This window comes from Falco peregrinus, chromosome 1 (assembly GCF_023634155.1).
Source record: "Falco peregrinus isolate bFalPer1 chromosome 1, bFalPer1.pri, whole genome shotgun sequence".
Classification (NCBI taxonomy): domain Eukaryota; kingdom Metazoa; phylum Chordata; class Aves; order Falconiformes; family Falconidae; genus Falco; species Falco peregrinus.
This window is the reverse complement of record NC_073721.1, coordinates 58,186,912-58,202,344: the sequence shown is the minus strand read 5'-3', so window position 1 is coordinate 58,202,344 and position 15,433 is coordinate 58,186,912. Positions and strand designations below refer to the sequence as shown.

General features: G+C 41.2%; 1 protein-coding gene across 13 annotated transcripts in view; it reads left to right on the top strand.

The window, feature by feature from the left end:
* The window catches only part of LOC101922643 (cytosolic phospholipase A2 beta), a 52,350-nt gene that overhangs the window by 30,389 nt on the left and 6,528 nt on the right, over positions 1 to 15,433 (top strand). For 11 of the 13 annotated variants that reach the window (XM_055795178.1, XM_055795201.1, XM_055795175.1 and 8 more), the window contains 14 exons: positions 298 to 356; positions 2,393 to 2,435; positions 3,686 to 3,749; positions 4,140 to 4,267; positions 4,379 to 4,489; positions 5,522 to 5,559; positions 6,477 to 6,612; positions 7,598 to 7,734; positions 7,995 to 8,217; positions 8,840 to 8,957; positions 10,006 to 10,143; positions 11,348 to 11,452; positions 12,022 to 12,207; positions 15,204 to 15,370. In XM_055795178.1, coding sequence (XP_055651153.1) covers positions 298 to 356; positions 2,393 to 2,435; positions 3,686 to 3,749; positions 4,140 to 4,267; positions 4,379 to 4,489; positions 5,522 to 5,559; positions 6,477 to 6,612; positions 7,598 to 7,734; positions 7,995 to 8,217; positions 8,840 to 8,957; positions 10,006 to 10,143; positions 11,348 to 11,452; positions 12,022 to 12,207; positions 15,204 to 15,370 — 1,653 coding nt within the window. Of the gene's footprint in view, positions 1 to 297; positions 357 to 2,392; positions 2,436 to 3,685; positions 3,750 to 4,139; positions 4,268 to 4,378; positions 4,490 to 5,521; positions 5,560 to 6,476; positions 6,613 to 7,597; positions 7,735 to 7,994; positions 8,218 to 8,839; positions 8,958 to 10,005; positions 10,144 to 11,347; positions 11,453 to 12,021; positions 14,983 to 15,203; positions 15,371 to 15,433 lie in introns of those variants that run through there. The other 2 variants (XR_008745683.1, XM_055795247.1) reach the window with 2 other exon arrangements.

The window sequence follows — 15,433 nt, the reverse complement described above, 5'->3', positions numbered from 1 at the left end:
CCATCTTTGCAGAAAGCCATTGCATTTCTGTTTCAGTCAAGCTTTTGCCCTCTGATTGTATCTTCAGAAATATGTATAATTCTACATATCCTATAATGGGGGAAAGGCACTCTTACGTGCCTTTTGCAAGCCTGTGGTTTCCATTGCAAGCTCAGCTTTGGAAGAGGTAACACACAGCTGTTTTGGTGACATTAGCAGAGGAGATGTTAGCCATGGAAGTGCTTTTCAGGTGTGTCTGCACTGCCAAATTCTTGCAGCCTCCAGTAATCTGTATTTATTTTACCCTTTTGTTTTTAGAAAGAGAGGTGCACTAAGAAATGGGAGAGTTTGGAAGTGGAATTCTGGATAGAAAGAATGTGAGTAAAATTCCAAAGCTGAAAGGTATAGATCTCGGAGAAAGAGGAACTCTTCCAGCTTTTCCTCCGAGCAGTGAACTGAAATTACAGTTTCAAACTTTTTTTACCTTAACTTCCCCAGCTAATTCTGCCTGTCAGTGTATTTCATACAGATCTTACCTTCTGTTCAACATGTATATGTAGTAACATTGGTATGATGTGATAAGTTGCACACAAGAGGTGTGTAAAATTTAAGAGGTGCTCTTCAAGTTGTTAATATTAATTGAACAATGCCTGGAATGCTGTGGTTTCTAAAAGACCAGAAAACTTGGATTATTATCACAATATGTACATAGTTGAGTAGACAGTATTAGAAAAGTCACCCATTAGGTGATAGCTTAGTTAAGCTGAAAAAAATACACAATCAACAAATAATAAAATCAAGACCATCCCCCTCAAAGTAGTAATCAATGTTGTCTGGAGGAGAAAAAAAACCCCATAAGATAAATTTTATCTCTCCTTTAAATGCTATCACCAGTTTGATTGGGGAAAAAAACCAAAACAAAAAAACCCAAAAACCACCACCACAACAACCACCAAGCCCTAAGCTACATGTTCTGGCATATTTGATCTTAGCATTACCAAAAAAAAAAAAAATATAGTTCACTCAGAGCTAACTGCATGATTAGAAGAAGGAAGTGTAAATAAAGCTACTCATTCTGCAAAAGAAAATCACTGTTGTTCTTGGTTAATTTATCCCACAGTGAAAGTAAAGAAAATCTATTTATCTATGATAGATACCTTAAGAGATGGTATAAGCACCTCGTGCAAATGTGGAAGCAGTCACAGCCAGATATATAAAAAGGACAGAATGAGATGCAGTGCTTACAAACTGGACTGAGTAGATTCAGACTAGAAATAAGAGGAGTATCTTTCACCATTTAAGTTATAAGGCATATGGGAGATCCTCTATCCTCAGAAGTCAAACCTAGTTATTTCCATTTCAATAAATTCTACAGCTGAATTGGAAGTTTTAAGGCTGGAAGTGGTGCTTGGTGAAATACTCTGCAGCACTCTCAAAACTATCAAGCTGCAACTAGTCGTTTACCATCTCATACCAACATACTCTTCGTGCCAGTCCCTCTGCTGCCTTCTCCTTGTTTCTTCTCATTCAGGATGTGCGTGCGCTCTCTGCTTCTTCTTCCTCTCTCCTTTGGCTGCCCAACCTCTTAACAGAACCAGCCACAGCCGCACCTTATCTACATCAGCCAACCCACTGCCCCTGCAGCCAGCCCACAGCTGTATGTTATCAATATTAATTAACCCAGCTTCATTCCTCTACAACTGTGGACTTTACAGAAAGTCAAAGGTTGTGTAACTACATAACTTTTAATGGTCCTTTCAGACATATGAAAGCACTTATGAATGAATGTAACATCATGATGTTGGAGTATTGGCCTTAATGAGCAATGCTGTTAGAAGACTTTATAGTTTACTCATAGTATTAAATAACTACATCCATTCAGTGTACGTCTTACAATTCAAAATGTCTTGGACAAAGGCTTTCTATTACTTACCTCTGTGTTTTCCAGTCATACATGTAGCACAGCGGGAGTTAATTCTTATTTGCTGTTCATTTATGATCGGTTGTAAATTATAATCTGGAAGAGTCAGAAACGTCTTTCCTAATAAGTATTTGCAGAGCACATTAATAGTAGTCTTTGCTTTCCCCAAGTCTTAAGGTCATTTGTTAATAGCAGGACATGATTCCACATAGACCAGTATGCTTTTGTTCTGCTGTATCTTAGCATATAGTTTTAAGCATGGGTATTTTTGTGGGCATTCCTGCCTTTCTTCTTGTTTGGCTACTACATTTTGGTTCACGAGCTCAGCAGGTGATCATGTATTATGCCTTTTAGAAAACAAATTTTGATACTAACATAACTATATTGGATTTTAAGCAGGAAAAGTCATAAAACTACTATTTAAAAAAAAACAAAAACCACCAGATACTTACACAGCTTTTGTTTGTTTGCCTTTTGATTCTGTCTTTTCAGCCCTGGCCCTCCAGAGCGTCTCATTACCAATGATGTCCTAGTGGTAAGGTTCACATATGAATTTATCTTGGAGTGACTTTTCCTTCATTTTCTATTCTCTTCTCTTCCCCCAGCCATCTGACATTTTATAGAGAAAATACAAGCTACCATGACAGATTAGAGCATGGTGTGCATTATAAAGTGAAGCATGTGGGATGATTCCCATTTGTTACGGCTTAACTGTTGCCCTCTCCATGCAGAAATAGAAGCTGCGTTTCTTGAAGTCCTCAGGTATTACAGACATCAGTATTTTTGCCCAGCTGTGGCTTGTTAATGTTGCAGAACCCCATATTCCTTGGTGTTTAAAGTGAAAACTGCTTGTGTTTCATGTAATACAGCATGGCACTTGGCAGGAGAAACAAAAAGGGCTGAGTCTGTAGAAGGCAATAGTAAGTACTCAGTGTGCTTATGACCGGAAGGTTATCTAATGTAACAGCTTTCTGGGAAATGAGTTTTTTAATAAAGAGTTATTTTACTTGTTGAAACATAGAGTCCTCTTTTGGTGTTAGTCAGTGTGTGGCACATTACCTATCTCCTTGGGCTGGCCCAGCAGCTAAGGAGTACAAAGTACTTCATGCCAACCACTCCAAGCCTGCGCGTGATTCGCACACGCTAGCCTTTAATAGCCCTGAGGCAAAGTAACACATATTCTGTTCTTTCCCCCTCATTTTCTGTGTGAGGCATAAGAGCTGTAATGATTGGCATGCATTGTTCCTGAAATGGCTTCGAAAACTGTCCTGGCATGAATTATTAAAGGTGAACTGGAATGACTCAGGTGGAGGGTAGGGTGGAATAAATCCATGATCTCCCTACATCAGGACCAGCAAGAAGATGCTTTGTAGACTAATCACTGCCACAATACAGAGAAACTCATCATCAGGTGTTTTCCCCCACCCTTCCTAAATAATTATCAGATATATGTGTAGCTATTTGGGCAACAGTGCGTTGTACAGAGTTTCCGGATTTTGGGATAACTTGGATGGGTACAGCAACCTGTGGCAATGCGCCACTGTATGGACGAGTTAGCTCTGAAGCCGTGTAACTGGGTTACTGTCCTGGGATAGCAGTGTAACTGGGTTACTGTCCTGGGATAATGAGCTCGGATTTACGCTTGTGCAGCTGGATTGTTTCCAGCACTGAGACCAGTTCAGTTGGCTCTGTATTATAGGTAGCGTTTGCTGGCATGATGTTTCATTATTTGCTGCAGATGTGGTGTTTTGTACCTTCACATTTTTCCACTCCTGTCTTTTACAGTCCCGTGAGGTTTGTTGCTTGGATGTGCGAGTGGACATTAATGAAAGCAGGAAATATTTGCAAGGTATGCTGATTTTCTCTGTGAAGCGAAGACATGACCAAATCAGCCTGTCACAGTAATTCAGACCCAGACAGAGGCATTTTAGAATACAGAGACATCTACAGACAGTAAAATGTAGGGGGATGAAAGTCCCTAAACTGCCTCCGGCTGTAATGCCGATCCCTGTGTCTTTTCCTTGTCTTTTCCACCACTTTGCTGGTGGAAGTATGAGGGAGCGCTTCCCCTGGGAGCACTCCCAGTTGTGGGGTAAAGGCAGGAGTACTGGCTCCTGGGCTGTAGGAACCTTGCCACTGTGGCAGCTTACAGAGGAGTTCCTGCAGAAAGTTTGCCACCTTTGTTTGCTATTTTGCCTGAACAGCAATATTATTCTCTGCACAAATCTGTTTTCTCCAGAGGGCAAAAACCTGGTGCTTACGGTGCCTGCATCTCATGAGGGAACGCAGAAAAGTACAGAGGACACAGATACTTTCTACTTCCATTGCGTGAAGGCTTGGGAGCCGGTTCTCAAAGTCAGGCTGCAGGTAATGGGCACTACACAATACCGTGTGCTTGTTTCCAGGGTCACCAAAACAGTAAAGAACTGGGTTGTTTCTATTCTGTGAATAAAAACTATGGGTTTTTTTCCTCTGTAGAATGTTTCTGATAAGGAAGATGAAAATAGCAATTTAAGTGACACCTTAACAGTACCACTGAAATTTCTCCCTGTTGGACACAGAGTGAAAGTAACTCTCCCTGTAAGACATGTAAGTGCTTCAACATTTATATGATCTTTTGGAGAGAAGAGTAACTCTCAGTGTTTAATACCATAACATTTTATATATATCAATTAGTAAGTCTGAGAATTTTGTGCAAATACAAGTTTTCTGTGAGAAAGGTTAGTTTTCTCAGAGAAATATCAATATTCTGTCCATAAAATCAATAACTGGGAATTTATCCAGGCCAGTTTTAGATTCGCTTCAGACCAACCTCTGCTGTCCATGCACAGTTAAAGGTGAATATTGAATACCCCTAGCAAGGCTTTGGGATGGCCTGCTGCTCTTTATCAAGCCCGGGTGGCTAGCTCAGTCTATATACCTGAATTTTAGATGGCTAAAGTTAGATGAGTTGAATCTTGCCCTCAGAGAACAATTCTATCCCATTCTTCTCTGCATACAGTCGTGATGTTAACTGGTGGAGAGATACAGCTCTAAATTGCTTTAATGCAGCAGTAATGCTGCTGTGTGGCCAGATGAATGTTAACAACAGTAAGACATCCTTCCTCAGACCTTGCAGCAAATGAGGCAAAAATAAGAGGAGGAGAATTTCTCAGCAGCCTTTCTTATACAGAGAAGGGAGCACAAATGTCTGTTTTGCCACTAGTGGTTCCCCACCTGTCTCTCTGGGCGCTCTTTTACCTCCAGTAGTTTTTTGTAAGGGTGTGGTGACTTGTATTTTCCATCACTGTCTTTCATCTGGCCTGCTGTTCTTAATCCTCAAGAATAAGAGGGTGGCAACGTGCTGCTGCTGGGTTAGGATGGTTCTTGGAGGTATATTCACAGTGAGGAAGAAATCCTGTTTCACAACCCACTGATCTGACCACTTCCACTCCTGCCTCTTTCACTTCTCTGTAGAATGTTTGGTGTTTAGTTGCTTTCCTTCTGTTTCCCACTACAGTTTTCCAAAAAACTGTGTGCAGAGTGGTAGTGTTGGGGCATTCCAGGAGGCACTGAAAATCTGGATTTCAAAACTACTCTTTTCCCCACTTCACATTCCTGCTCTTATTTCTTTGTTTACAGAATGTGCCACTGCAGTTGTACCTCCAGCTAAATGATTGGTAAGAGGACTATTTTTTTCTCTGAAGGTTTTATTGCTCTTTGAACTATGAATTCTAGAACAGAATAGCCTTTATTTAGATACAAGGAACGCACAAGACTAGGGGTAAAATACAACAATAGCTCAGTCAACATCAAAGACTCACCACAGCAGATCAAAGTTAAATGTCCTTAGGGCAAAAGAGTCATGCCAACATGCAGGAAAAAAAAAAAAAAAAATGAGAGAAGGAAAAAAAGAAGATAGTTTCAAACAGTGAGGAACTTAGTCACTGGGTGTCCTTTGTGTCAAAGAATCAAAGACTGCAATCGGAGGCTTCTTCAAAAGAGACACAGAAGAGGCAAGAAGGCAGAGTGAAAAGGGAATTTGAAATAAGCAAACCATCCAGAGTCCAGACATTACTCAAACCACACAGGTGTTCTTAAGAAAATAGATCTGTGGCTCTGGTGATATCAGTAGAAAGAAGCACAAGCTAGGGAAGATGAAATGTTGCACTGTAAAATAATGAGAAAGACAACGTATAAATCCAAATTATCATTGTACTGTTTCTGTATAAATCTGTGGTACAAATCCCCATGAAAGACCTTGGTCGATTCAAGTCACCCTTTGCTCAGAAATTATATGACACAGAAATTAAAAGAATTCAGCTTACAAAGCTACTGAAAGACACACAGAAGCCTTTATTTCTTCATAAGTGCCATCCTTTTCTGACAGTAAAACTTACACTGAAACATCAGAAAGTAGAGACCATGCAGAAGCAAAGCAGTTGATTTCTTTGAAACTGGAAGCTGCATTTCTGTCTCTAAATCTGAACAGTGAATCGTAATTTTTTTATGACATTTAGTAACTGTAGTTGCTAAAAATAGATCCATATACAATTTAAACATCAGTCCTATGCCTCTGGATTTACTTATGTTTCAGCACAGAAAATCTAGATGTGCGCTTCGGGTACAATCTGTGCCAAGAAGAGCAAGAATTCCTGCAAAAAAGGAAGAGAGTGGTTGCCAGTGCCCTGAAAAGGGTTCTTCATCTGGAAAGAGATCTGCATGGACACGAGGTCTGTGAGTTGGAATCCAAGCCTGGGGTGTGGGTCTGTTGAATTAGAATTGCCACAATTCTCCACAAAATTTCGAGTAATTTTTGTATGTTGATGACAAACCCGCTGATCTGAATGGCAGCAGAATAGCAGTTCTCCATGTGGCATACCCCATACTTCTCTAAAATTTCAGCTCAGCTGGTCGTGCCCTCACTGGTTTCAATGGGTCAAACTCCTCAGGGCCTAACGTACCACTTTTCTAAGCCAGAGTTTCCAGCAGTGTGATGCAGTGGGTCAGCAAGATATGAGGCACTGGTACGTTGTGATAGACACAGCCTACCCAGACAACCCAAACCAGTTAGGAAAACAGGAGTATTTGAAATTCACCTTGCATCAGAAATATTTATGAAAACATTGGAAAGACCCTTCTTTGCACTTACCTTTTTTTTTTTTTTTTAATTATCAGAGCACTTTACACAAAACCTCAAAATTCTTTAAGGTGGAGAAAGAACATTTTATAACAAGCTCCAGCTGAAGTATGTTTTGTTGCAAAGATCCAGGGTGAATTTTTAAGTGAACATTTACTTTCTTGCTGGAATTATATTTCTTGAATGGATGTTGTTCAAAGAATAATTTTTTTGCTTAATATTTTTTTTCTAAACTCTGCTCAGGACTTCCTTGAATCAATTCTTAATTACATTTATTGCACTTGCTGTTATTTATAATAAAGTAATTTCATTATCTAAAGATGTTACTAAAGAACAAGAGGAGGACAGAAACTTAAAATCACTGCATATTCAAAGTCTGCCAAGCTTTGGGGTTAAGGGAACCTACTGAATATCTGGAGGTTAATTTAAAAAAGGTACTGGTAAAGACTGGCTGAACGTTTATTTAATTTAATTGTCCTCCAATGAAGTCTGCTGAGGAAATTATAAGAGGTGTAATTAGACTTTTCCAAGTCAGCAAGTGAGTAACTTTTTGAAGATAATACTTATGTTTTGAACAGGTCCCGGTAATAGCTGTTATGGCAACAGGCGGAGGCCTCAGAGCAATGTCAGCTATGTTTGGCCACCTCTTAGCTCTTCAGAAGCTAAATCTGTTGGACTGTGTTACCTATCTCACCGGGGCTTCTGGCTCAACATGGTGCGTATAGAAAATGAGATTTGTATTTTGAATGACTGTGACACCACATGCCCACACAGTGAGGGAGGTGCATCTCTTTTGAAGCCTTACATCGTTAATAAGTGAACATAATTCCCTGGTAAATCTGTTATTGTTGGCTCTCAATAACATCAGTTTAGGCTTGCCGATTCTCTTCTTTGATGAAAATGGTTGGGCCAACATAGTAATTTTCCAAAGAGATTCAAGCACACGGATGATTTTCTCACATTTCTGTTCTTCAGGACCCTAGCAGATCTGTATGAGCATGCTGACTGGTCACAGAGGACTCTGGAGGGGCCACTTAAGGCAGTAAAAGAACAAGTGACAAAATGCAAGCGCAACCTTATGTCTGTAGAGCATCTGAAGTACTATCACAAGGAACTCGCTGAAAGGGCAAAAGCAGGACATGTGTCATCTTTTACAACTCTGTGGTCACTTGTTCAGGAAATGTTCTTACATGAACGGGTATGTACGTGGTCCTGCCACACATTTGGGAACCATCCGCTCATTTTCTTTATAGAACCTTAACCTTTGAAGGCATGACATAGTGTGTGGAACAAATCAGAAGTGATGGAGGCATCCTGGTGTGATTTGTAAACAATGACAGAGGATCTTGTAGCCAGGATTTTCCAGGGTAGCTAATGGTTTGAAGGTACCTCTGTGCCAGGGTGCCCAAGAGGTAGCAACTTCATTAGGTAAACTTTCAGAAAGGACTGAGCAACTTCCCCTGAAAAGTCATGTCTTTTTATAAAGTCTGTTTCTAGTTGAACACTTAAGAACTAGAGTAATCTGTCTTCATGGGAACATTAGCTCCAACCTTAGTAAAGATCTGTGGGATGCAATCAAAGCCCTTTGATTTTAATGAAGATGTTACTAGGTATCAAAAAGGCAACCAGGAAGGAAAGTGCAGGAACATGAAGGAAGAGGTCTTCCATTAAAATGGAACTTACAGTTTCCTCTGGGTTATAAAACATCTGCTATCTATTCATACTCAGGTAGATTGTGTCACTGTTTTTGCCTTTATGCTCTTCCAGAGGTTTACTGTGATATTTTTTTTTTTTATTTTTTTTTTTATCTCTTTGATTAGCCAAGAAAGTACAAACTCACAGACCAGCGCAAGGCATTGGAGCATGGACAAAACCCATTGCCTTTCTATGCAGTCCTCAATGTGAAAGAGGAAAAGTTCAGTACTTTCAAATTTAGAGGTAAGTATTCCTAGAGTTTCTTCTGACTGAATAGGGCCTAAAGAGAGTTCGGAGGGAGGGAGGGTGCATGTGTGTGGGAATAAAAGGAGAGTATATCTGCTGCTTGCCCTGACTCGGTATTTGTCTTTTAATAAAATGTCTTTTTTGTGAACTGTTGGGTGTTGATTAGAAAGAGCAGATCAGCTGGGTAACATCCTTGGGCACGAAAGGGCATTTCTGAAGATCTGGGCCGAAGTTCTAGTTTTGCCACAGACATTGTGAGTGTGAGCAAAGCGTGTGATCTCTTTCTGCCTCAGTTCCACACCTATAAAATCACTTTGATTCCTTAGTTTGTAGAGGTGCTGTGAAATGTAATTGTCCCTCCCCTAAATACTACAGTGATAGGGGTATGAAAGTGGAGTGAAGTATGAATGATAGCTGTGATGGGTGTGATATGACACCCTTTAAATGGGCACAGGCTACATTAAATAAAAGGTATTAAAATGAGCAGATACTGGAAAAAAGCCCAGTTAATACTTATATGTGGTGAGGTTTATAGCTACTGTTCTACTGCAACACCTGTACGGGACAGCTTGAGGCAGGGAACCGCGTGGCCATGCCCACACCGCATTTTCTAGTCTGCACCTGATGTGTCTTCAGGCTGCGATGTTGTATCGCGCAGACTGGCAGGTTTGGGTTAGCAGAGGTCTCATGCCACTCATTCCTCACAGGCTGGATCACATTTGCATGTCATACATTTGATGCCTTCGATTTAGAGAGGCGAGTGGGATCCCAGAATCTTTACACAGAAATACATAGCTAAGCTTTTGAAGCTAATGTTGCAGCCTGTTTCTGAGGTGAAAAACTGAGTTCCTTTTGTATGCAAATCATCTCTCAGCTTGTCTGGAACTGGACAGTGTAGTTTGCAATACAAAGCCACGGATAGTACAGAGCTGCTAAGACTAGCAGGATCCATGGAGCTCGTGGACAGCTTTGTCCGCAGGGGAAGGGTGGGTTTTTTCCCTTATTTTCATTACAGTAAACATGCTATGTGTCAATTCTTTTGTAGAGTGGGCAGAGTTCTCTCCTTATGAGGTAGCCATACCAAAATACGGAGCCTCCATTCGTTCAGAATATTTTGACAGTGAGTTCTTCATGGGAAGGCGAGTGAAGAAGCTGCCAGAATCTCGGATCTGCTATCTGGAAGGTGACCTACATGTGCAATATAGTTAATCACAACATGGTAGAAAGCACGGTACTAGCTAGCCACTGGTCTGTGTACAACATTCCTTGCCAGTAGGTCTGCTCTAGGTCTTGATTCCATGGGCTTTTTGCTCCTTTTGTACGCTTCTGCTCTTTGAAAAGCTTTTTTCCTCCTGCCCTCCCTTTTAACCTGGCCAGATTTGGGAATGTTGAAGCACGGTTCCCCTTCCCATTTCCTGAACCAAACAAGAAGGTGAAGAAGGCAAGTTAAGGAAATAATAAGCTTTTCTTCCCTGGCCAGTCATCAGGTCTTCAACTACATTATCTGTATTTCTAGCCAAGGCATTGCTGGGGCAGAACTGGAAGGAGCTGAAAATAAAATAGAACTCATCTAGAACAACCCACAAAGGTGAGAACCATCTGAGCTTTGTGGGTTGAGAATGGTGCCACTGATTTTCCCTGCCCATAAGGATGAAGGAAGCGCTTTTAAACTCCATCAACTGCTTTGACTGACTATTCTGCCTCTGAAGGTGAAGGAAAGAGGAAAAGCAGCTAATCAGAGGAATCCATCTGCCCCAGGGAGATTTTTAAATCCTTGTCAGACTTTTAGCTTTTGGTACTGGAAACAAGAGTCCAGTGGAGACAAAAATCGTATTTCTTTCACTGTGAAGTCTGCTAGAGATTGAATTTGTTCCTCATGTGAGTACCTGGCACAGGGCTTAATGACAAAGGATAGTTCTTTCTTTTCCAAAAGCAGACTCACATATGGAGCCAATTCTATTCTGATCCTGGACCAGCTGAACTTCACGGAAATAAAACGTGCCTGAAAGGAAAAAACAGGTCTTAGATCAATTGAAAGAATAAATCAGTTTATAGAAAGGCCTTATGCTTATATGGCTTCGCTGTGCTTTCAAAGCTTGCTTTCTTTCACAAGTATACAGTAAACACTCTAAAACATTGTTTGGGTGAGTGACAACTCTTATTTTGTTACCCTGTACTATACAGCGAATGGTTTGTGTGCTGTTACCTCCTGAGAAAGAGCACTGAAGGGCTGACCCCATTGTCTGTGAGCTCTGTGAGCCCTGCTGCTTAAGCTGTGTCATGGCAGGGTCATTTCACGTGGGCCAGTAATAGGTGGCATGGATACTTGTAATAGTCACTGGTTAACGTGGTGATGCAGGATTTTTCTCATGTGGTTTGACTTGCAGGTCTTTGGACAAACATCTTTACTAGGAACTTGCTCGATGGCTTGTACTGGTCCTCAAATTCAAATGAATTCTGGGAACGATGGGCCAAAGATATGGTAGATATAGGTAAGAGTTTCAAAATCAGTATTTGTTTTTGACCGGACAGTGCTTTCTATCCAGGAGAGGATTAAGGAAGATCCACTATTGCTACTGGTTATGAATAATCTCTAACATCTCCCTAAATTACTGCATGTTGGTTGCCTTCCCAGCATGATTTTCACCTATATCAAAATGATCACTATGTGATGTTTTAATTTATTTTATTTCATTATTTTATTTTTAACTCAGAGGCACGCTTCATGTTATTTACACACAGTTTTAATTTAAAATTTGCCTATGGTCTTCTAATTACTCCTCCCATGACTGCAGATGAGAAGGGTGGCTTTTACTGTACGCAAAAGTACAAAGCCAGTGTGTCATTTGAGAGAGTAAAAGACAAAAGCTGTGCTTGCTTTGAACAAAACAAAGTATTTCTTTGTTTAAATGGGATTGGTCATGTGCGTATGTCTCAAGCAGACTGCAAGAAACAGGGAGGGGAAGGACCCACGGGAAGACAGCAAGGGCGTCTAGCCAGTAAGGGTGCCTGGCAGGACAGATTGCTGATGGTTTTTCTCACTGTTCTTTTTATATTTCAGAAAAGCATTCCCCTGAGGATGATGTCACTGTCATCGAGCCTCCGTCTTGTTTGTCAGGGAAGTTGTATGAAATGTTTCAGGACATTATGACTAAGCGTCCACTACTGGGAAAATCTCATAACTTCCTGAGAGGCTTAGAATTTCATAAGGATTATATCCATCAGAAAAAATTTATTGAATGGAAAGGTAACTGCAACAAAGAGTTAGCTGCAGCGTGCAGGTAACATCTCAGATTTTTTTTTTTTTTTTTTTTGCTTTGGAGATCTCATATTTAGAGAGATTTTTCTCAGGGTCTGGAAATCTGCTGAGAAGGAACTATGTTCATCGTGTCTGTTTCTTTAGGGTAACAGGTTAAAATGAACTAGTCCGTAGGCCACTCTTTCACCTCCTGAAAATATCTGTAACTTGTATCAAAGCATGCTCTTCTACAGGAAGTTTGTCACTCTGTATAGGTACATTTGTCAAAAGATCCAGAAGGGGTAGAATCTCTTGAGGTCAAGAAACAAAGCTAACACTGGAAGCATAAAGGACTGGCTGCAAGCACGTGGTTGCCCACGTGTGGTATTACTGCCGGATGATTTATCCATCCAGAGACCTCTCTTTAACCCTTCAGAAACAGAAATACCAAGATCCAAGAGTAGAAGGTTAATGTCACATAGGTTTAGACTGTATATATTATGCATCGAGCTTACACATTCTAAGTTGAACTGCAGTTTTCTGTGGCCTGTGCTGTGCAGTCAAGCAAAGTCATAGTAGTTTTGCCTCTAAATCTATGAAACAATCTGTGAAACGATAGCAAGGTGATGGAGCTGAGGTTTTGTGCATCACAAACCTTCCTGCAATCGCAGCATCCTCATTTATTTGATGAGCAGGCGGCAGTGTGGGGAGGACCCCGCGTTATTAAGGTTAATCTGACTTCAGCAAGAAAACACATGTTCTCTGCCTGCTCTGAGTCCTTGTCTTTGGTAACTTAAGTTTTCTCTCCGCTGTTTCATGCAACTAACACCACTTTTTTGTTGCTGGCTGCCATTGCTACATGGTTTGTTGACAGTAGCAAGAGGTGGTGGAGCTTTTTTGTGGATTAAGGCAGAGCTCACAGTGTGCTAAGTGCTTTTGAAATGTTCAGTAAGCAGAAAGTCTATGTCCTAAAAGAGTCTGCTTCAGAAGAAACAAGTGAGAGAAGGAGAAAACAAGTAGCATAAGAAGGGTGGGTGAGAGAAGGAGCAAGCACATAGCTGAAGAAGGTGGATGAAGGATAAAATTGTCAGTGAGTAAACGTTAAATAAGTAAGTAAATTCTTACATTTGCTAGCTAGCAATTTCATAAAGGCAAATGGGTAGAAGCAGATTTCAAGGAGGATTTGGAGGAAGAGACCATAGGGACACTGAAGACTGCCTCAGGCTAGATAATCTACAAATAAAATAAGTGGAAAACATGAAGCCTGGAGTGGGAAAAATGAGCAGATTTTCTATCCTCGTTTGGCTGCCTGCATGTGACCAAGCTAAAGCCAGGTATGGATCCATCGCTAGGAGCCAGAGGAGATGCCAGCTCTGTGAGCAGAAATGATAGGCTCACGGTAGGTGAAGTCTCCAAAATACAGCTGCATTTTGAAGGCTTCCCTGCAGCTCAGGCTAGCTGACACATATTAAAACAAGACTTTAAATGCCATGTAAAAAGCCTGATTTTCATGGCGAGAAATCTGAGAACTCATAGGCTGGAATTAGTGCAACATGTCTACAGTAGGGTTCATGCTTTCAAGGGAATTCCTGAGGCAGGACTTCTTTAAAGTCCCTTTTTGGGTGTAGGATGGAAAAAGACTCTCCCAAGGAAATGCCTAGCTCTGCTTCACATACCCTGCCATGCATAAATGCTGCATGGTTCCATCTCCATGATAAGAAAATGGGGGTAATGGAACATCAACTGAAAATACTCACCAGGACAAATAAAACTAAAAACTATGCTCAGTTTCTTCTGTGAGGGACTGCAAGCAAATGTCTCTCATTGCAGCAGAATCTGTGAATTCTCAGCAGCCATGAATGCTAAAATAAGCAAATAATTTTATAAAGACCTGACAGTGAGGGAATGGAAAAAAAAGTATGACTTATTACTTCAGGCTGCTGTCAAACCTTCCAGGCTTTGGAACAAGCTAGAGTTACTCTGCATGGTTCAAATCAACACTACAGAATGAGGCCAGGGAGGCAAAGAGATGGAAAGAAGTGCTGGAACTTAACCTGTAGTGTTTCTGCGATCAGCAGTTTCTTACAATACAAGCACCAATAACTTAAGGCTCAAGGGGCCTGTTCTTGGCTTTGCTACCTTGTTTTGTGAACTTGAAGAACACTCTTAAACCACTATTTTTGGTATTTAAAACCAGGGCAAACTTTTTTTTTTTTAATTCCATGGGACTAGAAATGGTACCAAGGGAACAGCAGTGGCCTTGCTGTCTGCAGGGCAGACTGGTGGGGTTGCTAGCAAAGAAGAGTCCACCTAACAAACCGGCTTTAGATCTCAACTTGCCAGTTGGTATAATCCCCTTTCAACTCCTTTGATGTTAATGTGAGGTTTAATTAATTCAAGCAGTATTTTAAGCTGTTGATAGGGGATGCTGTGTGCATGATACGGTATTTTTTTTGCGGCGTGGCTAAGATGATTTGTATGAGAGATCACTGAAAGCAGGTTGAAGTCACATTTTTCACCCTGGGGGAGGAGTTTAATCCAGAGAGGAGAATGCAAAAGCAAAAAAAGAGCAATGCAAAAGTGCAGCGACATACTGCATTTGTTAGATGTGTTGCTACACTGTGAAATTGGTTTTGTTGTTTGTGTTTTTCCCAGTTCTTAGGGGCAAAAAAAATCGGCTAAAGTCTGCATTCTGTGAAAAAAATCACTCCCCAGAGCAGCTGTGAGGCCAGCAGAGTCTGTGTCTCGCCTGTCCTCTGCCTAGCTGCCTCACAGCCTGCCTTTGTGAGTGTGCCGGGGGAGCTGGTAGCAGGCCAGGGGTGCTCAGACCTGCAGTTTGGCGGGTGTGCTCCTGCGGCCGCGGTTGCGTGCTCGCATTATGGAGGGAGGTGAGCCTGCTCTTGAGGGAAACCAAGGGGCTGGACTTAACATGTTAGCACAGACAGAATTACCGAGTCCTCCTTTCCTACCAATGCACCACTAACTGTATTCAAAATGTTTTTCAGACACTGTGCTGGATGCTTTCCCTAACAATCTGACACCACTGCAGAAATATCTTTGCCTGATAGATGTTGGCTATTTCATCAACACCAGTGGTGCAGCCCTTTTCAAGCCAGAGAGGAATGTAGACGTCATTATCTCACTTGATTATGGTCTGGGGAATGTGTTCAAGGTGAGAAGATTAACATGCTCTGCTCCTTGCGCCCTGGTAAAACTCTTCTTGTGTGATTAAAAC